Genomic DNA, 23,639 nt, shown 5'->3' with positions numbered 1-23,639 from the left:
ATCATGCACATCTATGCATGATTCAGACCTTTAATTACATTTTTATTTATTAGCCACTGTAGTATAATTGTCAGTTATACATTTAATAGCAGCACTAGTAGCAATTACTTATATTTTACAAAACCTTGTTTAAGTCTTTAACTTTTATAAAAAAGAACATTGTCAACAAAACAAATATATAACTAAGGTGTTCAAAAATTATCCCTTTACTACTAACAATATATAAACATGTCAGAATATATAATCTTTGCTTAACACCTTACATGACATAACATGTTTTAAATGAATGATTCATGAAATTAATTAATTGACTAATCTTGAACATTTAACAAAAATGTAGACACATTTAATAATTAACAATTAACTCTTTATTAATTTTAATTATTAGAAAGGCTTTCCTGAATATTAAACTCAAGAGAACCTGCACATTCCATTGTTTTATCCATTTTTGGTAAATCCTAAATTTCATTTCATCTTCCTCGCTCCTTGTGATCCACCAATTAGGTCCTCTTTACCTGGTGACTGAGTACTGTCGCTATGGTGACCTGGTGGACTACCTGCACAGGAACAAGCACACCTTCCTGCAGTACTACGCAGAGAAGAACCAAGACGACGGCTGCCTTATCTCAGCAGGAAGCACTCCGCTCAGCCAGAGGAAAGGGTGAGAAGAGCAAATAAGACAAAACTGCACAAAATCTCCTTTCAGAGCTGCACAAAGGAACATTTTGTATAGCGCGAGTTGGTGGGGGCAGGGGGGGTTGTCTCTCTGCTGCCACATACCAACAGATTTCTTTTGGATATGAAGTTTTATATGATAAAGGACCGTGAATAAATATGGTATTAGGTCAGTGCATTCCATGTTTTTACACTCTATGTATCTCCACAGCTATGTGTCTTTCGGAAGTGAGAGTGATGGAGGATACATGGACATGAGTAAAGATGAGCCCTCAGTCTACGTGCCCATGCAGGAGCAAATAGACACCATCAAGTATGCAGACATCCAGCCCTCTCCATATGAGTCACCCTACCAGCAGGACCTCTACCAGGAACAAGGTTTGATTTGAGCCACATGTGTGTCAATCTTGATATAAGTCTGTAGACTCTCTCGAGTGTTGACGATAATTAATTTTCCAGTGTTGTAAATGAAAATAAGTATGAAGAATTCAGCACGGTGAGCACAAGAAACAAAGCAGGATAAGATAAACTCGATGTACAGTATGATGTGAAGCCAACCAGTAAACCATCTGCCTGCTAGACACGTGGTCACTAAGGAGGAACTCTGGAAAAATCTGTATTTATGTGTGAAAATACTATTTCAATGATTGAGCTTGACATAGCCCAATTCATGAATTGTTGAATTGTTTTAGCTTCATAAATCAATGAATACAGTTTTCTTTTTGATCAAAGAGCATAGAGAATGAACAGACAAATGTTAGAGCATATAAAGGGCATGAGCTTCATTTCAACCCATGCAGTCACAGGACAGCTGGAGTTCCCCCAACAACAAGACAATGTCTTCATTCATGAGTCGCTCCTCACCTTCTCCTCTTCTCCTGATTGTTGTCTCACCTTATCATTGAGTTTAGTTGGCGGCAGATTGGACCTGGTCATCAGCGATTCTTCCACGCTCACCTACGATGATCTGCTGGGCTTCAGCTACCAAGTGGCAAAGGGGATGGAGTTCCTCGCCTCCAAGAATGTAGGATATTTAAAATAATCTTCCAAACTATTTAGCTGGTTACTCAAACCTGTAGATTCGGCAAATTTGTTCAATTTAAAGGAATAGTTAGACAATTTGAGAAATAGCCTGATTTGCTGTTGCCGAGAGTTAGATGAGAAGATACCACTTCTCATTCAACAGGAGACGGTTAGCTTAACTTAGCATAATGTCAGGAAACAAGTGCAAACAGCTCTGCAAAAAGGTGAAAAAAAAAATCTGCCTAACACAACCTGTAACACTCACTTATTAGCACAAAGGCAAAGCCAAGAAATAGTCATATCATTCCTTGAATAACGGGTGTGATTTTATTTTGTTCCACTTTATTCCACAACAGTGCGTTCATCGTGACCTCGCTGCAAGGAACGTGTTGATCTGTGAGGGCAAACTGGTGAAGATCTGCGACTTTGGCCTGGCCAGAGACATCATGCATGATTCCAACTACATCTCCAAAGGCAGCGTGAGTAGCAATCATGCACAGATTAAGGATTAAAAAACCTTTTAAACAATAAGCAGTTGTATAGCAGCTCTCTGACCACGCCTTTAGTTGTTTGGGAAGGATCCACTTGAAATTTTTGATAGATCTAGCTCATGTTTTTGTTGAGTTTGAAAGATAAATGAATATAAGGTCATGTATATAATAAAATGCATAAAGTCTTATCTAGAAACTGAACTAAAACAAAAAATGGCACTGGAATCTTTTAAGGGATGTTACAAAAAGCAGGTCAGAGCATGAGCCAAGGTAAAATTTATTAACAAAAATATAAAAGAAACAGAGGCAAAAATGAACCCTGGGAAAGTCAACAAATAACTTAAGCCAAAGCAAACAAACAACTAAAATCTGCAGCCTCACAGAAAGCTGCCCTACTGACCACTGAATAGCATTTTACCTTCTCCTCTGCAACTAACTGGAACCTACCACCTGCTCAGGTAAGTATGGGGGTGAGCTACACAGACACTAGGCTTTCAAAGCATATTGAACACAACACAATTATGAACACTGGATTTTTCTGTTAATGCTGACAATCACAATCTACTTATAAGTACACAAACAGTTCATAAGTGCACCAAGTTCAACCAAATGTCATTTACTTCAGAACAGTTGTACATATCTTCCCACATCCTAACAATGAACAGTCCCTCACAGCTAAGAGGCCTTAATGATGCAAACCTATTTCCACTCTCCGTGATTGAGCAGCTGACCCCCACCGACACAGACAGAACACCTGTAAGAACATACAGACCCTTCAAACAGATCATAAACCTGTAAACGCAGATAAACCAAACATATCAGTCAATTTATTCACTTATTAAAAAGCTAACGGACAAATTAATGGAATCATTGACTGAAAATAATGATGATTTAACTCACCAAACAATGATAATTTTGGAGAACAAGGTCTAGTGAAAAGGGAGAGGAGTAGCCTTTTCACAATGTATTGATTCTATTGATATATGTGCTTCATTGGAATTGCATAGATGATTGTTTAAAATAAATCATAGCTAAATAACAGTGCAAAAAGGATCCGTAAGTGGATCTGCAGTGGTTGCAAAAAAAAAAGCAACAACAAAAAAAAAACAACTGCAGTCTGGACTGTTATAACCCTGTTGACTATCTCACTTTTCAAAATGAAATTTTCTCACACAGTGTGTTTTTCCTTCATTCAGACCTTCCTGCCCCTGAAGTGGATGGCACCAGAAAGTATTTTCCATAATTTGTACACAACCCTGAGCGATGTGTGGTCATACGGCATCCTTCTTTGGGAAATTTTCACACTGGGTGAGTCCAAAAAACAAACACGCACGCACGCACACACCCACACACACACACACACACTCTAACCATAACCACTACTTGCCCAACCCTTACCCTAAACTTAACCACTGACCTAAAAATTATTTTTTCCCAATTGATCCCAATTAATTGGTCTTTGGTATGAAATGTGTCCCCGAAAGTAGGCTAAATCAGACCACAGACACACACACGCAGATGGCTCATGTAGGTCACACTGAACTTAATGAGCCTCACCTCTTGTATTAATGTGCTTCATGAAGTCAACACTCCTTGACTCCTCCTTAACTCTTCTGGCAGACTGTAAATTATGAAAACATGTTTCCAGGTGTCTAAAATGACAACAAATAAAAATATGATACAAGACTATAGCAAATTTCAAATTCCATGTCTGATTGCATGTGCACATCAGTTTGTTTGAAGACTCATATGAGGTCTAAATCATATTAGGCACAGTCAAGCTTTGAAATCAGTATTTCCTTGCTGAGGGTATTGTGAGCGTCTTCTTTTTTTTTTTTTTTTTTTTTTTAAAAAAAAACTTCCCACGATTTTTTGAAACTACCATGACAACAAAGGAGACAGTTTATAGCATATGCAGTGCAAGCCTGAGTGGTGGCAAACAAACTCACAATCCAGCCTCTGTAAGTGATAACCAAAGATTCTCTGTATTTTCCGGCCTCAATCTGACATTCATTGGACTTTTCAGATCCATCTTGCTCTCAGATCTGGGTCATTGCACAACAAATGTGATTCAAATAATCAGTCAGTGCTGTTCTTCTTGGAGAATAAATGAATCCATTTAAGATGTTAAATATTTTGTTATTTCTATTGAGGAATAGTTTTTAGTGTGCATGACCTAAGATGTCTTGTTTACTTTAGATGTAGATCAAGTTCAGGTTTCCAGTCTGTTCATGACTTCAGATTTCTAGATTAGCTTCTAAATGATTTGAAACGCTTTATGCAGGAGGAACGCCCTACCCCGATCTGCCCATGAATGAGTTGTTCTACAGCGCTTTGAAGAGAGGCTACCGAATGACCAAACCCGCCCACGCCTCCGATGAAGTGTGAGTGTCACTGTCACCTCAGTTAACGTTACCTCTCCGATAACTCATGACATGGAAATGAAGAATACGAAATAAAATTAATTTATGTCGTTTATGTTGCAGTTATGAAATCATGAAGAAGTGCTGGGATGAGAAGTTCGAGAAGAGGCCTGAGTTCTCCTTTCTTGTGCACAGCGTGGGGAATATGCTGACGGAAAGCTACAAAAAGGTGCTTTAACGCTCTCATTTACACTCTACTACATCTATACTGCATATTCCTGATCTTTAAGTGCTACTTCATCTTTGGGTGATGTTATCTCATTCATTCAGTAATTCATTTATTCACTCATTAACTCACTCACTCACAGTTAGCTTATCTGCCCCCCAGTGGCTGATTAAAGGCCTACAGTCATTGAGACACAGTATATTTACTCAAGTACTGCATTTAAGTATAATTTTAAGGTCCTTGTACATAGTATTTCCATTTTATGCTACTTTATACTTCTACTTGATTATATTTCAGATGGAAATATTGTACTTTTGATACCACTAAATTTATTTGACAGTTGTAGTTACTTTGCAGGTTCAGATTTTTCATACAAAACACATGATCAATGAATAAATGATGATGCATTTTTATAGATTAAACCTCTCAGCAGTACATAAAATGGTTAGCTCCACTTCAACCAACTATAGTATTAATATGCATATTACACATTAATGCATTAGTAATGATAATCCAATGATATAATATAAATAATAATATACTCTAAATGGAGCCCCTCTGCGTAATGAGTACTTTTTAATTGATATTTTTGAAGTATATTTATAATACAGACGTATTATTAGCAACTGTGAGTAAAACTTTGAATGCAGGACTCATAAGAGAGTATTTTTACACCCTGGTATTGCTATTTTTACTTAAATAAAGGATTCGAGGACTTCATCCAGCACTGCTTGGTGCTACTTGTCTATGACACACTTGAACTTCTTAGATAACAACTTTTTTGCATTGAATGCTTATATAGAAAGTACACAATATAGGTATGCATGTAAGTTATGTAGTTATAGTATGTACAACACAGACATTTAAATGCTAAACAAATAGAAGTCAATAAATGCAAAAACAAATAAAAATTTAGATACATTCACACAAAATTCTCTTTTGAAATGAAGATATAATATAGTAATATACAATCAGTAAAACAGAAAAAATCAGTAACCTTTATGATAAAGTAGATAAAGTAGATAAAGTAAATCTAGTAAATCTTTGATGTTCAACATCTCAGATCTGCACTCTGCAACCCAGACTCTTAATGATTGATTCCATATTGTTCAGATAATCAAACTATTGTCTCCTCACAACAGAGATACAGCCAAGTCAACGACAACTTCCTGAAAAGTGACCATCCGGCAGTCGCCCGCACCAAGCCCCGACTCTCCTCACCTTTTCCAATTGCCAATCCAGCTTTCGGCTCCCCCTCACCCGTCAACCTCTCCTTCCCTGCGGACCCCTATGACCAGAGCTCCAGCCCCAGAGACTTCAGACAAGAGGCAGACACACAGGAAGTCATAACTTCATACAATGAGTACATCATCCCCATCCCAGACCCTAAGCCAGAGGAAGCCTTCACTGAGGAAAGTCCTGCAAGGTACAGAACCGCTTGCAGATGCCTGCTAAATGCTGGGGTTGCAAGAAATATGAGGATGTATTTGCTTAACAAGACTAGTTTCTTTTTCCACCACACACCCACTCGTCCAGATGTTGAGCTGAGACAATAGCTGTATTATGGAGGGAGGTACAGAGTCATGTTTTTACAGCATACATAAACACGCAACCAAGTAAAATTGTCTTTGAAGGCCAAACCAATTATTTTAAAGTTTTTTGGAGGGACATTTAATGCCTTTATTAGATAGCACCAGTAAAGTAAATTGAATTGGATTGAAAGTGATGACAGGAAATGAAAGAGAGAAGCAACAAAAGTCCCAATCCCCAAACCACAGGGGCGACCCCAAATACATTTATGAGCATGTACAGTAAATTTAAAGTATATTCACATATAGTATATAATCAAATAATTGTTTTTTTTTTCATAATCCATAATTAACATGGATTTAGTTGTTGTTTAATTATATGTTTTTAAAACCCTGCCAATCAAGTTGAAAGTGATGAATGTTTTTGAATTTTGGCACCACAGTGATTCTTTTGGGTACATTTGGATCACAGATTGCACCTTTAACATTATGGTTTGGGTTTGAGGTCTTTGGCCCCCTTGTGAGAGAAAACAGAGTAGCACTGTTGTCCAGGACCACAGACATGAATAGCTCACGGACACATCAGGCAGCATCTTAAAAATCCACTACATGGACCAATCATGAATAAGATTCAATAATCCTCCCTCTAATTTTCTTTAAGGATTTTTATAGTTATGGCTAGAGCTGAAACCATTAATCAAGTAATTGATTAGTGGTAATTGATCAGCAATTATTCTGATAATCGACTAATTGTTTAAGTCTTTTTTTTTTAGCAAAATGTTGTTTCACTGGTTTCAGCTTCTTAATTTTGTGGATTTGCTGCATTTGTTTATCTTTTGTGATCATAAACTGAATATATCAGGGTTTTATAGGTGAGTATTGTTCACTATTTTCTGACATTTTTTAGACTAAATAATTATTGGGTAAATTGAGAAAATTGCCATCAACAATAAAAATAAACATTAATTGCAGTTATGGCCTTTCAGAGTAAGAAAAAATTGTTTTGGTTGTGTCATTTCCATGAAGGGCAATTAATGTAAGTTTTTAAAAACTTTTTTTAGGATGTCATGCAGATGCTGCTTAATATCCTAAAGAAGTAAGAAGTACTGCTAGTTTTATTTTTGATTACTAGAAAAAAAAAAAAAAAACATCAGATGAACATGGTGGCAAATCAATTCATCCCAGTAATTTAGCGCAAGTGCAAAAGTATGCGTCAGTGCAAGAGATACACAGGGAGTACTCAACATTTAAGTTGCACTGACAGACTTCAACTGAGCATCTAGTCCAGACTTAAAGGTATAATATGTAATTATTCCACATTAAAATGTCTAAAAACAACTAGACCTGTTATATATTTTGTTGAGTTGTGTACTTACATTATCCCAAATGTTTCCAGTTTTTTGTTATTGTTTTGATTGAGAGACCCCTAGCAGCTGAAATTACATATTGTGCGTTTAAGAGTGTGTTTGTGTGAGTGTGTAATGTACCGTATATGTTCACTACATATTGTCCAGAGAGCAGCCAAGTGATTGATTTTATGCAAATTCACTGATGCCATTTAAATGCACATGCCAATACTTCAAGAACCTCTGAAGTGTAAAAAAGTACATGAGAGCTTGTCATAGTACACTCCATACAAGGAACTGCATTGGATATACTTTCCTAAGCCTAGAAAATACTCTAAAAATGTTTAACACAAAGAGAGAAAGATGCATAATTTCTTTAAATGTAATTAAAATGTGTTGTGTGATGAAACATTAACAGAAGATGATAAGATCAGCACCACTAACAGACATTAATAACTACTGTCCACGTGTTGTCTTTCTGTGACTCATATGTGACTAAGTGCACAGTGGAGTTAAGTTGTGTTTTTTTCTTCCTGAATTCAGCTCTCTTGCTCTGGAGGAGGAGACCGACTCCATGTCGCAAGACACGGCTGACACCCTTCCAGAGGAGGACAGGCTGGAGGAGACCAGCGAGAGAGACGCTCTGCTGGGCTCCTCCGGAACGCCTGAGGAGGAAGACAGCTTCCTGTAGCCACATGTAGGATCCCTGGGAATACAGTGCCCTTTTCTGGGGCTTTTTTTATAAACACGCCTGAAAAAAGGGAACATGACTAAACTAGAATGTAGCAAAATTGTGACTGAGAAGGCAATCTTTGTATTTCCACTAAGCACTCTAAAAGTTTTGCCCTTCTTTGAGTTTTTTTTTTTTTTTTAATTTTTTTTATCACACTTAGTACCTCTGAAACAGAACAGTTAGAAATAATGAGCATGATGTTATCATCCAATCAGTATTAGAAGCTTGCCAAGATATTAACACGGTACTCTCTTCACACTTTTATAGAATCAATTTATTGTACGTACAGATGTCTGATACAGTCTTTTTAGATTTGCTTTATTTAGTCATATTTCTGTTTTTGGCTCATTTTGTTAAATAATAAAAATCAATGATCACAAGCAGTGTAATAGTGAGAAGTGGGGGCTTCTTTTTGTAGAATAGAGTCGATATGACATATGAGTTTTATATGAGTTTTTATATAACAAAACAATAATCACAAACCATAAAGAAATATGCTCATATAAAAACCAAACACCATCCAGACAAGAACAAAATGCCTACAGACTCCCTACATATGCAGTTTTGTGAACAACAGACTCTACATGCACTGTTTTAATATGAGATATACCTTCTTTTTAGTAGAAGTTTCAGAAATCAGAAAATTTCTTCTTTTGTGAGAACAATATGAAATGTTTTTGTCTTTTGTGAATTTTGAATAGCATATTGAATTTTGAATTGTTGTTATTGTGTAGGTTTAATCCATAGTTCTGTGCCCGATTTGCACTTTATTTAGAAAAATGTGGATATTCATGATAAAGATATAAATGTACACTATGTTACAGATAAAATACAAATTAGAATCATTGAAAACTTTTTTGATTTGAATATGTGTATGTTACAGTGAATATGACACCCAGTTTCTGTGATGACTCCTAAGTGAAAATAATACATACAGCGAATCACTGCCTGAGCACAAGATGGCACAAATGAGTGCTTTTGTGTAGATTGGATAGAACAGATTTTTTGTCTTGCAGCTACTGTATTGTTGCTTGCTGATATGAAGGGCTACTGTACTCAAGAAACCTAGATAGCCATATGTGTACATGTGCCTAAAAATGACACTTTTTCCTCTTCTGTTATGTTGTATAACATTCACTTACACAATGTCTACTTTCAACACTTAGTTCACCATTTCCATTGTTTCCTATTGCAATTTTAAATGCACAAGATCACTGTATGACAAGCTATGGTACCAAAGCTCAACTTTACGTTGACAAATGTATTTTTATATGTGTCTTTTTGTATGTTGTAAATGTGACAATAAACGTGTACTATCGTATTATTATTGTAATTATGAATCTTTCATGAATCAGTGGTTCTCCTCTGGCTGCCCTACTCTGTCCACTTCTATTTTCTCCACTATTTTAACTTTAAAAAATATTAAAATTAAAAAACTAAAAATACTAATCCTGGTGGAAAATAGTTCCCAAGGTCCCATTAATATAAAACTAAATTCCTGTCTTACACACTGAGTGATGTCCAGCTGAATTTTTCTATAACTTACTTGGATGGTTTCATGATGTAAAATCCTATCCACCATATCCACAATGACTTTTCTCCCTCTACACTCTCATGTCTCCCAGTGCCTTTCTCTGATTCCTAGGTCAGATTTCTAAGAGCCTTTTGACTTTCCTTCCCTCTCCCACGCGTCCACACTTTAACGGCTAGAAAAGCCTGGCAGCCATGGTTCAGCAGTGATGGAGATGATTAGTCTCACCTCCACGGATGTCTCGGGAGAATTGCTCCTTTCTGTGGCAAATTGGCACTGACTCATTAATTTGTTGAGCTTGATATGCTGATCCGCCTCCCCACACACTCAGCTCTCCCCACCCTCCACTTGCTGTCTGAAAGATTGCATGTTGGCTGTGTGACTTCTGTAGCGAAGAGACTGTAAACAAGCAGAAGGGAGAAGAAGGGCAGAGGCAAACAGAAAGGGAAGAGGGGACTCTTGTGTCAGCTCTGGATGCGGGAAACATCAAACCCAGGGAAGTTATTATACCCCTCTGTTAAGCTGAATACATCTTCAGGTGAGTACATTAAAAATAAACCAATAATGCTTCCACACTGTGTGATAATTCAACTATATTTTAAGGTGTAGTGAGTTAATTTATTAGTTTTATTAACTCCCTAAATGTGATAATGAAAGGCTTACTGAAAGTGATTCATACGTTAGTCTGTTTCCTGAATTTAATGTGCACAAAAGAAGATAAGAATTATAGCAGATAGATTCTTCCTTATGGGTAAAACCACTCCGACCAGTCAGAAAAGAGAAGTTAACAAAGGACATTACTTAAAGCACAAGTACTGGAGTGTTTTTTTCTCATTTCTCTCTCCTGCATTACAGATCAGAAGAAGAGTGTTTGGTAGCACTCACACACATCAACACTCAAACTGTAGGTTTGGAGTTGATCCAGGATGCAGTCCTGCCTCACACTGCTGCTGGGGATTGTGGCCTCTGCTGCCTCAGGTAAGGCATCGGCAAACACTGTCTGTTAAAAATCAGCTGCAGCGTATTTAGTGTCTTTTCTTTTCACTCTGGTTGTTTTTTGATGGCTGTATATAGCAGTATATACAGAAGAATCAGACTTAAAAGTGTAATATGTAATCTGATATCCAACAATACAAGCGAAAGATGAGCAAAGCCAAAACATGCGTGAGTGAATTATTTTATCATTTTCATACTGATTTGAAAGAAAGGACAGCCAATATGTGGTTTCAAAATTTGATGTTTTTTTTTTTAATTAAATTAAATTGCGACAAAACATCTTTTTAAAGTTGCATATTTATTTGCACCACATCTAACCAATTATTTATATAACACTCTAAAAATATCTACTCAAACATGACCTCTCGTGTGTGAAGCTCTGTGATCATATTGCACATTTATGGCATAAAACTCGTGGTCAGTGCTGCTGAGGAGCAAAAATGCTGCATCTGACTCTCTACTGTGTTTAATGAGCAGGGCAATTGTCTGCAGCATCATGAGTTTTTTTGGGGTCATTCTTGTGACATTTTCCTTTCCCTCTTTTTTGGCTGGACCGCAATAGCGGGGCCAGCCCTATAATGCAAATGTCTGTCACTGACTGAGTGAGTCACTGACTGAGTGATGAAGTTACACCATTGTTTGGCCAAAGGCTGCCAAAGCTAAGTATCCCTGAATGCATTTCACACCAACCGACAGCAATGGCGGAGGATAAGCTGCTGTAATTTTTGCTGTAGGACTGTTAATATGTCATTTTATTGAGTATTAATATTTTTTCAGGGGAGAAAGTAACCACTTAGATTCCTAATATGTAACCAAATAACGCCTATTTGGAAATTTGCTCCAATGTTTTTGGAGATGTAAAGAGCCACTGGTCAGGTGCCAGCGGGTCATCTCAGCTGCTAGGTGAGTGGATAGTGCCACAATTACCTACCGAAGGAGACTGTCATGTGACATTTACATAAGAAGAAACGACCTGTGTGCCATCGCCAATGTAACTTAGTGTCAATTTCCACAAGTTATTGGTAAATAAAATAAAAGCGATATAACAAATACATTTACAAATCCAAACTTTACACACATGGAACACACTGTCTTGGGGCCATTTACACTTAGCATTAATGATTAACTTGATAGTTAACATGTTAAAACTATTTTTTGGGTTGTGGGTAAGTGAAATAACAAAAAAAAAAAACATATAAAAAATAGCCTAAATCTTAACTCAACCCATCTCACCACAGCACCATATAGTCTACACCCAAAATCTGGTGCAATGTATTGTAAGTATTTTTAATGTTTTTCTTATGTGTACAGCACCTTGAGTTACAACTACTGTGTGAAAAGTGCTATACAAATAAATAAACTTAAGCTTACATAAAAACAAACACCTTAAAAATGCTGTGATGTCCATGTCTGATGGTACCAGGCAACATATAAATTAAAAGCCCTCTAGCATTTCTTGCACAATCCAGTCATATACTGGGTTTTGAATGCCACATACTGTGTGAGTATCAGCCGCCAGGCATCAAATTGCAGTTTTATGTATTTGCATTTGATCACATAAAAACATTTGTTGTTTGGTTTAATTATGGCTGAATGGATTAGCTTTGCTTTCTGGTGGATAACCATATAACGTATAATTGGGGGTCATTTTGAGGCTGGACGAATAATACATTTAGATGATTGAAGAGGTATCGACTGCAGCACTTAGTCAGAATGTTCAGGACTAAAATGTTCATTGGCTTGAAACCACATCTCTCTACATTATCTTGTGCACTATGGTGAATAGAAAAATGCTGAACATGGAGTCTCAGTTCTGCTTCAAGATTTAAAACAAACCGTACAAAAGCCCACAAGGAAACTATTATAACCGAAAGTGTTACATTAAATGAGAGAAACTAGCAGGTTTAGATGAAAGGTCTTCTCAGTCTCTCCAGTGTCAGTAATTTTCAAAAAAAGCTGTCCAAACCCCGAATGAAGCTTAAATGTAACGATGTGTCCAACTGAGGTCCAGATTCTCAACAAAGTTATCAAAGAGAGCACTGTTCTTCATAACTAAAATCTTTTCCCTTAGGGGTTAGGGTCTTTTTAGCAGTTTCTCCCTCAAAGATGCCTGTTTTTTCGCTACAGACAAATATTACTCCCTTTTCATGCTTATAATTCTTGAATGTGTATTTTCCCTCATTTCTGGCATTGGAAAACAGTTCCTCAGTAAAAATACAACAGTAACAGTTTTGGATCTTTGGATATTTACAGTTTTTCCATCTTCTATCCTCAGTGTGGATAGAGTGTTGAGATAGCAAGACTGTAAAAAGCAGAAGCGAGAAGGATCGAGGGATGTTATTCAGGTTCAAGTATTCAATCTGTTTCCTGAATCCACCAGAATACTTCCAAAACAAATATAAATCCCAGAGCAGATGAGACAGCTCTTAGTTCTCTTAAAATGGCCAAAACAGCAACAAACTTTCGAATTTTCAAGGAGTAACACTAAGAACTTCAGCAAGTCTATTTTGACTAATTTGCTCTCACACTTTTCTTGCCATGTGTTTCCATTAATAAATATATTCATTCAGTCATATTTTCATTTCCTCTCAGTGGAATGGAGGCGTCCGGTGATCAAGTTCAACTCTAAGGTGGTGTCGAGTCCTGAGGTGGTGGTCAAACCTGGTACTTCTCTGGATCTGAGGTGTGAGGGTAATGGGCCTGTTAACTGGCAAACGAGGCTAGCCAAACACAGACGCTATGTGTCCAAGGGCAATGGGAATGTCCGCACCTTAAAGGTGGATCGTCCCTCTGCAGAATTCACTGGAACATACAAGTGTGTTTACACTGCTGGATCACAGCAGCGTGAGCTGAGCTCCTCAGTGCATGTGTACGTAAAAGGTGAGCTCAGACAAAAGAGAGTCCTATTGTTTTGTGTACAGAACAGAAGAACAACTTTTCTAATGTTGTTTTGTAAGTGCTTGGATGGATCATTGTCCACACTGGTTGTACCTCTCTGTTAGTAGATTTCCTCAAATGTGTAATAATGACAATAATTCCCTTCTCCACCAGATCCAAATCGTGTGTTCTGGACCAGCAGCACGTCCCTGCAGGTAGTGAGAAAGGAGGGTGAGGTTTACCTGCTGCCCTGCCTTCTGACTGACCCATCAGCCACAGACCTGGGCCTCCGCATGGACAACGGCACCACCGTGCCACCAGGAATGAACTTCACCGTCTACCGGCACCGTGGTATTCTTATCCACAGCCTCCACCCCAGTTTCAACGCTGATTATGTCTGCACAGCCAGGGTCAACGGAGTGGAGAGGACCTCCAAGGCCTTTTCCATCAATGTCATTCAGAGTGAGAGAACTTGGTTGTTAGGAATAATTGACCACAGCTGTCATCAAGTAGTGATATTTGCACCCAATTTGACACTCATATATGATTTTCTCTTTCTCTAGAGCTTCGTTTCCCTCCATATGTCTTCTTGGAGACAGATGAGTATGTGCGAATTGTTGGGGAAAAGCTCAAGATTCGCTGCACCACACACAATCCCAACTTCAACTACAATGTCACCTGGAAATACACCACCAAATCGGTCAGTACGAGGAATTCTGGGAGTCCTCTCTTGACCATGACACTATGCATCATTTTAACTGTTCTTTCCTCTCTCATTTTTTTTTAGAAACCAACTATAGAGGAGAAGGTTCGCTCCAGTGGAGAAAACCGGCTGGACATAGAGAGCATACTGACCATCTCTGCTGTGGACCTCGCAGACACGGGGAACATTTCTTGCATCGGCACTAATGAAGCAGGGGTGAACAGTTCAACCACATACCTGCTGGTTGTAGGTGAGCCATAGACATAGCCACACCCAGCCTTTCGTGATTGTTACTAAACTGCTTTAAGCATGAAGAACTGATAAATTATAACAAAATTGATTCTCTTGAACAGACAAGCCCTACATCCGACTGCTGCCACAGCTGTCTCCAAAGCTGGCCCACCAGGGTCTTTCAGTTGAAGTGAATGAGGGAGAAGACCTGGAGCTCAGTGTGCTCATAGAGGCGTACCCTCACATTACAGAGCACCGATGGCACACCCCAACATCTCCCAATACGTCCACACAAGAACACAAGTTCATCCGATACAACAACAGGTACAGTGTAGTCTCATATGACAGCTGATTTTGTAGACATCAATGCTTACTGTTCTGCAAAAAAATGCTAAAAAAAAACAATCAAGTGTACTATAGGAAGAGGAAGCTATTCTGGTTTCAAAATATGCTGTCGGAGCATTTTGGGTGAACCTGACAGGGAACATGAAGGTCATTATTTTTCCTCAGGTCATGAAACTGTTGCTAAAGGGAAGAGCAATGTTCTGTTTTTAATTTTGCGATGACACATAGGAACTGTCTGAATTCAAACCACAGAATTAGTCACTTCAGACTCTGTAGACATTCCTCTTTTCTCTATTTGAAGACCTTTGTTGTTCTGTTTTCTTCACTATTAGGTACCATGCAACTCTGCAGCTGAAGAGAATGAATGCCCAGGAGCAGGGCCAGTACACCTTCTACGCCAAGAGTGACTTGGCAAATGCATCCATCACATTCCAAGTCCAAATGTATCGTAAGTGGCATATTTAACACAAATCAAAGCAATAAACACATTCATGGTCGTGTAGTATAATTAGGTTTTCTTGGGTGAAAGGAACGTTTCTTCTTACTAACCTAATAATTGATGTTGGTCTTTCTTTTCCCTCATTTTCCCCTCACTGGTAGAGAGGCCTGTTGCTGTGGTGAGATGGGAAAACGTAACCACTCTAACTTGCACCTCATTTGGCTATCCTGCCCCCAGAATCGTCTGGTACCAGTGTTTTGGAATACGACCCACGTAAGTATCACTGTATAAGGAAGAGTAACAGCACGTACAATTTTACAGTGAGCAAGGGTGTAAAAGTGCAGTACCAGTGTTCATGTAAGGTTGTGTGCCTTTGTCTAACCATATATGTGTTGCAATGAGGCAGGTGCAATGAAAACACCACAGGGATGCAGATGGCGATTCCTCTCCAGGCTCCAACGGTGGAGGTCCAGAGGGAGGAGTACGGGGCTGTAGAGGTGGAGAGCGTCCTAACCGTGGGGCCGTCCAGCCGGAGGATGACTGTCGAGTGTGTGGCCTTTAACCTCGTCGGCATCAGCAGCGACACATTTGCCATGGAGGTTTCTGGTCAGTATTGGATAATTGTTCACTTTCAGGATGTGATCACAGTTCCTATCATACAGTCACATGGATGGAACTCAAACCAAATCTAATGTCTGGCTTGTAAAATTGTGTTCTCATGCTCAGCTGCTCCCTCTCTTTGGGAGCTGAATATGTTATAAAACTGTGTAATCCTATTGTATGTTTTTGTGTAGCTGAACATGCATTTGCAGCCATTTTATTTGAAGCTAACTAGCGAAGTTTCAGAAGCAGGACCACACCTCAACCGCACCCCTTCCGGCAATCCCATACATACTAACCAAACCCTCTCCTCCTCTTTTGCTCTTGCATTCTGTATCCCTCCCCACCACCCTACTTTCTTCCTGTTTTCCTCTCCTTCTTCCCTCATAGGGCCCTGAGGGGGTCCGTCGCTGCCTGGGCGCCGCGACAGATTCCCCACGAAGCTTACACACAAGCAAGCTAGCGAAATTCATTCACTATTCTTCTTCAATAAATCATTCAAACGTATCTTGTTGATGGTGTGGTCCTTGCTAGTGAAAACGTTTTATATATATGCTGAAAATGCAAACAAGTGTCTACACAAATTTCCACAGAGGGACATTAGGGAAATCATCTTGCATAGTACACAGTCTGTCTAGTTAAATGATGATGTATTAACACCGATCTTTCTCTGATTGCACAGACAAACTCTTCACTTCCACTTTGACTGGAGCAGCAGGCATTCTGGCCATCCTCCTTGTGCTTTTGGTTTTTCTGTTTTACAAATATAAACAGGTAAGGGATGCTTTCATTATGAAAGTAACCACTACATACAGTATGGTAGTACAAATAAAAATTGTAAAATATTTTTCAGACATCCAAATATTTCAGAGAAACATGGGTTGATATAGTGTTTTGCTGTTTTTATTTTATTAAGTTTTCTCTTATTTTCATCTTCAGAAACCAAGGTATGAAATTCGTTGGAAGATCATTGAGGCGAGAGATGGAAACAACTATACCTTCATTGACCCCACTCAGCTGCCTTACAATGAGAAGTGGGAGTTCCCACGGGACAAGCTCAAGCTCGGTATGCATCATGTTTTCCAAAATTGACTCAAATGCTCACATATTGGATTACTTGCCATTTTTAGTACATTAGAAATGTATTAGGTTATAAGGTTATTAGATACGAATAGAATATTAGATATAATCACATAATATAATTAATAAAAATCAACTAGAAGACATAAAATGTACTGATTTCCATTAAACTCAAAATACCTTCTCAAATTTTCCGTCCATCCAGGGAAGATCTTGGGTGCTGGAGCTTTTGGGAAGGTCGTTGAGGCCACAGCCTACGGTCTGGGAAAGGAAGACAATGTGATGCGTGTGGCTGTGAAAATGTTAAAAGGTAAGTTGATGTCAAGACCTTCGATTTAACAGAGAGAACATTGTTTACATGGGCATGACTGGCAAATCTGAGAATGTTCCGGAAAACGTGAAAAATATGTCTGATTTAGGCATCACTCGGTTCAAAATCCTAAAACATTTATTTCACGTGATCAGGTAGGATGATAGTATGATGACAATCTGTGTTGTGTGTCTCTGCAGCCAGCGCCCATTCAGATGAGAGAGAAGCTCTGATGTCAGAACTGAAGATCCTGAGCCACCTAGGACACCACAAGAACATTGTCAATCTACTGGGAGCCTGCACCTACGGAGGTAAGCATTTAGTTTTCCTGTATCATCTTTGGTGAAATTCTTGTAAAAAACAAGTTTATGAAAGTTCGCGGTTATGCAGGTCATGGGAAATCTAGTATAACGAAGCAATTTGCATGTAAACACGTTTTCTTTGTTTCAAGGGTCATAACATGGTGTGTTTCCTCATCAGGACCCGTGCTTGTGATCACGGAGTACTGCATTCTCGGCGACCTCCTGAACTTCCTTCGCCAGAAGGCAGAGACGTTTGTGAACTTTGTTATGAATATGCCTGACATCATGGAGAAGTCGAATGACTACAAGAACATCTGCAATCAGAAACAGTTCATTAGAAGGTACATCACCAAACATGTGAAGTCCAAAGCATCCACTCACTGTTCATTGTCTCTTCTGACATCTGTCTCTCTTTGCTCTTTTCATCCAACAGTGACAGCGGGATCTCTAGTGCATCCTCCAGCAGCTACTTAGAGATGAGACCCAGCCAGCTGCCAAACATGGAATCAACTCCAGGTAAAATGATTTTTGATCCAATCTAAGTTTCATTTAAACAAATGAATTTAGTATGCAGTACTGTGCTAATGAAAAGCATTTATCTCTGTCTGAATCATGCCTAGACTCTGTGTGTGAGGAGACTGGTGACTGGCCGCTGGACATTGACGATTTGCTGAGGTTTTCCTTTCAAGTGGCTCAAGGACTTGACTTTCTGGCTGCCAAAAATGTGAGTGGTACCACCAGTATAAAGCTCTAAGTGCACTAACATCTAAATTGTGAAACACTAGAGAAGCTACTCTATCATCCCTAGAGAGGGAACCATCAGACTTAAGAAAAAAGCAACCAGATCCGCATGAAAAAGTATTGCTTTTCATAAGGGAAGGGTGTGAAATCTGTTCGTGAGGAGGTGATGAGGGGTTTTTCCCATAATGAGGGGGTGAAGAGGGGTATTTCCCAAGTAAATTCTTTGAATTTACTTGTTGTCATAGTTTGACATTGTATTTGATCATAATTCTTTACGCATCATCAAGACACACTCCATCGACAGATGTTATTGTCTTTTATGGTGCAAGACTTTACAACCAAAAACAAATTGTGCGCCTGTGTGCAGTGTATTCACAGAGACGTGGCTGCTAGGAACGTCCTCTTGACCGACCACCGAATTGCCAAGATTTGTGACTTTGGTTTGGCACGTGACATCATGAATGACTCGAACTACGTGGTAAAGGGCAATGTAAGTAACATGACAAAAATAAACTATACCACTGTAAGATGAACATTTACATTTAGCTAAATTAAAGACTAGATAGAAAAACACTTTTTTTTTTTTACAACTTTTCACTTTGTGTTTGAAGGCACGTCTGCCAGTGAAGTGGATGGCCCCAGAGAGTATTTTTGACTGTGTGTACACCGTCCAGAGTGACGTCTGGTCATATGGCATCCTCCTGTGGGAGATATTCTCTCTAGGTGAGGAGATAAACCCAATGTCCTCTACATTTACTCAAATTTATTCCATGATTTACTCTCTAAAATAACATTATTCTCTATCAGGTAAGAGCCCTTACCCCAGTATGGCTGTGGACTCAAGGTTCTACAAGATGGTGAAACGTGGCTACCAAATGTCTCAACCAGACTTTGCTCCACCTGAGATGTAAGCTTCATGCTTCAGCAATTTATAGCCTGGTTCATACAAAGGATGGATCGCTGCTGCTTTTTGCCCACATCCCTTTCTGTGAACATTTCCAGCCAATGTTACTCTACTTAGTGTCACCTGATTATCAGATGAGTTTTACTGGAGTATCAAATGACTATCAGCTGGGTTTTTACAATTGACTCAATAGTATTAGGTTTCTTATTATCGGCTGGTAAAATGGTAGCACTCAACTTCTCAGACTAGTGGTTGTGTTAGCAGCTGCTAACATGCAGTAACTATTAACTAGTAGCATTTAACTTGATAAATATTAACAATGCCTGATTTATAAAGATAGCTGATACTAAGTTGACTTTAACACTGCACCGTTCAAATAGCATGCTTCCCAAATGTTCATCATGACTGAACAAAGATCCCTTTTTTCTTTCCCAGTCTTCCACCCTATCTGACATCTGAAATAACTGACACATGAGGTAACCTCATGAAGTACTTCCATTATTCCTCTTTTTAATTTACTTGCTTTGGGTTATCTCCTAACCCCAAACTCAAAACTTAACAAGCCACCGAAATGAGAAAATAAAGAGAGTGTTTTTCCCAGTATCTCAGAGGGCCCTAACATCTGTGTGTGCTGATTTGGCGTGGCTGTCACACCACCCGGAATAACTGTGCTGTGGAAACGGAGAGGGACTGAATCTGAGTCAGGGCCCAATCATCTGTTGTTCTGCTGTGAGTCAGGCCTCAGTTCTGCCTGTTAGCCACATGATCTCAAAGCTAGGAACCCATGTAACTGCTATTTCACGGCAGCAAAATGAGACTGGAGGGGCAGGGGTTCTTATGAACAAGTCTCTCTTATTAAACTGCGTCACCACCTCCATAAGCCTTTCCTTATTTGTCTGATTTGGCTTTATACAGTTTTTACACCACAAACTTTAAGCGGTTTTCAGTGAAATACAGTCGAATGTAAAGACCTGAAAATGCAGCAAACAATGAGGGCACTCTTTCTTAAACACATCTGTTTGCTATCAGCTTTACTAAAGCATGTTTCGCTTCTGTTTCAGCTACATGATCATGAAGATGTGCTGGAATCTGGAGCCTACAGAACGTCCAACTTTCAGCAAGATCAGTCAGATGATAGAAAGATTACTTGGGGACCAACCTGAGCAGGAGCAGGTGAGTTGTACTGTATGCAGCAGCCTGTAAAGGCTCCAGTCCGACTTTGCCAAAAGTATGCAATGAACAAAGCATGTGATGCTTCAGCAAAGATGTCCTCAGGAAACCCTCTTTTTTTTCTCTTCTCCCAAAGAGACAACACAGATTTAGCTGTGCTGTCAAACCAATTAAATTAACTGGATTTTTTTTTTAGATAAAATCTTATTTGGGTGTTGCTCCCAAGAGGAGTTACACACAGCTTTTAAAAAGTGATGCAGTTTCTAAAAACAGATAAATCCTCTGCCACATATTAAATGAGGAACAGCGACTGATGCTGTAGATACACATATTGTTTGAATGAAAGGATTATTTCACTCATCACACCATTGTATTAAGAACAGATAGAGATTTTGGCTTTCTTGGATCAAGTTTCACCATCATAATTATGTTTTTCCACAGCTAATTTACCAGAATGTGCAGCAGCAGGTCACAGAGGGTGAAGTGTGTGATGAGCCCAAGTGCTGCGACGGCCCCTGTGACCAGTCTTGTGACCACGAGGAAGAGGGGCAGCCTCTGATGAAGACCAACAACTACCAGTTTTGTTGAAAGCCGTAGCTACCAATCAATCGATAAAGCAATCACTCATTAACAAACATCAGGAAAGTGGGATCAGCTGTAGTTCATGGGCCAAAGCGCGCCACAGCTTCTTCTTCTTCTTCTGCCGGACAGTCGCAGAGAATCGACTTCACAGCTATTTTTTGCCTGCCGTGCCTGCTCCCCAGACAGACAAGCAGCTGCAGCAAGCATGTGACTTGCTTCTTTGCGGACCATGACTAGAAATTGCCACGTCTAACATCGACTGCAGGCACGAAAGGAGGAAACATGTCAACAAACCAAACAAGCATCCAAAGCTGTAGGCCTACCTTATCATAAACTACTTACTCCCCCATGGACTGTTTATCATTCTTTCCATTTTGAGGTATCTGTATATGATTTGCCAGAAATAATCTGTTAGAGCATATCCAGAGGAGTTTGTCCTTAATTACATATTGTACACTATGTTTATTATTATTTTTTTATTACTGCCCTTGAGAGTGAATGTCATGTTTTTGTAGCGTTTTCAGTCACTTTTGTCAGCAGGTTCACTTCCTTTTCATCATTTTATCGCATGTAAGGTTTCTCAGAGGAAGCAAACCCAGCAGTCACAAACACTGGACCCGAAACTAAGCGAGCAACTCATATTTATGTGTTGCAGCCAAGTTAGGTTTTATTCTCTGATCACTGTAATTGAATATCCAAACAGTGCGAGTGTTTTTTCCCCGGGTTTAAACATGCTAAATTGAGCGTGGAGAAGGCAAAGAATCATCATGTTGTTTTCCTCTCTGCGCTTTGGTCACAGCTGTATTTCTTGTGACACACTTAGAGTATCTGTCAGTTGGTGGTGGCAACATGTGATTGTTCCACTTCAAACTAATTAATTATCCAGTGTTCCGTGTGATTTAGGAGCAGGGAATACAACTGAACTGAGCAGGGAAATCTGTGGATCAGTTATGGATCAAATGAACAATGTTTCATGTTTGACAATGTGAAAGTTTTTTTTGTTTTTTTTTGCGTGGCACAATTTAATCTTTTCAATTCCTGTAGCGTTAGACGAATGTTAGGATGTAAGCTTCACTGATGTCTATATGTAGCAGTCAGCCTACACTGCCAACTGTATGAAAATGTTAGAATAACATATAAGCTATGTGAGAGATAAAGACTGCAAATATGTGTGACTTCAGGCATTTCAAATGTGCTTGCACCTGAATGAAACACGAGTGAGATGTCTAATAATGTATATATCTCATGATGTAAATCAAGAATTATCTTTATTTTCGCTGAAATGTTGTAGAGTAGTAAATCAGTGTTTCATACATGTGTGTTTTCATGCAAATGAGACAATCAATGCAAAAGCTGCAAATTAAATCACTGTAAAACTGCAGAGGCGTTGAATAAAGCTTTACCATTGAAACTCCAGATTCCAATGTAAAGTTTATATGAATATATACTGCTGGATTATGATGTGTTAGATATGTATAACTTACTTTGTTCCCCTCTCTCTCCACTTCCTATTTCTTATTGGATAATGTCCAATCTGCATTTCCTCTGTGAAATTTCCCACAGTATCTGTCAACATTGCACAATTCTAAAATCGGATTAGGGAAGTATTCATCTCACCACTGACAGTACAGAAAATCTAAAGGCTTTTCCTCCTTTGTGTGATTTCAGCTAACATAATATTTCTTTTTTATTAGCTCACCCGTCTTACACATTTGTTTTTACTTTATGAGGTTTTTCTGAAGTAAATTCTGTCTTTGTTCCATTGTCTATCATGAAACTGAGATATTATTGGATCTGAGTAAAGCATAACAATCTTGAAAGTGCCTTGGTTGCTTTGCGCGAGTCCTGCTCTACTCTTTCCCTCAGCTGCCCTGTGTAAGACTCCTGTTTCACTTCATCTCAGAACATGTTTGTTCAAGAAAGATCCCTTGGCATTTTCTTCATCATCTTAGCAACAGCACAAACATTCTTGGGCTTTGTGTTGATGTTTGGTCTCAATAAGCTTCTTGTTCTGCTCTGAAACACTGCGTTTTGTTTGATAGGTAATGTGCAGCTTTATAATGAACTCAATGAAAAAAGGTCTGTGTTTAATAGTCGTGTTAATGGACTGATAGAGTCGATTTAGTTAAGTAAACCTGTGAAATTAAGCTTTTTTTAAGCCAAGTAAATACTTCCTTACTTCAAATAAGTGGAAGGAAATATCAGTTGGAAAGTGTTAGGCATCAAAAGTTTCAGATGTGATTGTGATGAATGATCCAATTCAGTTTTAAAATATCAATATAGTGACATATTACCAGTGTTGTAATGTAGCTGGTCCAGTTTGTGCTTAAGCCTTACTTTACACTGTTGGGTAGTTTAAACTGTGCTGGTGCATAAAACTCCTGTTACTGAGGGAATGAAACACAATATTTCCCTTTGTAACACATTACACACAATTCCTGT

At 38.8% G+C, this 23,639-nt stretch overlaps 2 protein-coding genes across 3 annotated transcripts in view; both read left to right on the top strand.

The window, feature by feature from the left end:
- Positions 1 to 9,699, top strand: part of pdgfrb (platelet-derived growth factor receptor, beta polypeptide) — a 35,208-nt gene extending 25,509 nt beyond the window's left edge. For both annotated transcript variants that reach the window (XM_042418628.1, XM_042418629.1), the window contains exons 17-25: positions 505 to 661; positions 887 to 1,053; positions 1,587 to 1,699; positions 2,055 to 2,177; positions 3,386 to 3,497; positions 4,474 to 4,573; positions 4,676 to 4,781; positions 5,921 to 6,204; positions 8,197 to 9,699. In XM_042418628.1, coding sequence (XP_042274562.1) covers positions 505 to 661; positions 887 to 1,053; positions 1,587 to 1,699; positions 2,055 to 2,177; positions 3,386 to 3,497; positions 4,474 to 4,573; positions 4,676 to 4,781; positions 5,921 to 6,204; positions 8,197 to 8,344 — 1,310 coding nt within the window. In that variant the 3' untranslated portion in view covers positions 8,345 to 9,699. The remainder of the gene's footprint in view (positions 1 to 504; positions 662 to 886; positions 1,054 to 1,586; positions 1,700 to 2,054; positions 2,178 to 3,385; positions 3,498 to 4,473; positions 4,574 to 4,675; positions 4,782 to 5,920; positions 6,205 to 8,196) is intronic.
- Positions 9,700 to 10,359: 660 nt separating this feature from the next.
- On the top strand, positions 10,360 to 22,613 carry LOC121901722 (macrophage colony-stimulating factor 1 receptor 1-like). The gene is made up of 22 exons (XM_042418631.1): positions 10,360 to 10,455; positions 10,773 to 10,895; positions 13,506 to 13,793; positions 13,965 to 14,252; positions 14,354 to 14,490; positions 14,578 to 14,743; positions 14,847 to 15,048; positions 15,402 to 15,517; positions 15,670 to 15,781; positions 15,915 to 16,114; positions 16,791 to 16,882; positions 17,048 to 17,174; positions 17,394 to 17,498; positions 17,699 to 17,809; positions 17,979 to 18,141; positions 18,234 to 18,316; positions 18,421 to 18,524; positions 18,909 to 19,031; positions 19,153 to 19,264; positions 19,349 to 19,448; positions 20,507 to 20,618; positions 21,057 to 22,613. The coding sequence occupies exons 2-22, from the start codon at positions 10,844 to 10,846 to the stop codon at positions 21,201 to 21,203; spliced, it is 2,940 nt and encodes a 979-aa protein (XP_042274565.1). The 5' UTR covers positions 10,360 to 10,455; positions 10,773 to 10,843; the 3' UTR covers positions 21,204 to 22,613.
- The last annotated feature ends 1,026 nt before the right edge of the window (positions 22,614 to 23,639 follow it).

The sequence above is a fragment of the Thunnus maccoyii genome, chromosome 8 (genome assembly GCF_910596095.1).
Source record: "Thunnus maccoyii chromosome 8, fThuMac1.1, whole genome shotgun sequence".
NCBI classification, from domain to species: Eukaryota; Metazoa; Chordata; class Actinopteri; order Scombriformes; family Scombridae; genus Thunnus; species Thunnus maccoyii.
The sequence above is the reverse complement of the archived record's forward strand: the minus strand, read 5'-3'. Positions and strand labels throughout refer to the sequence as shown.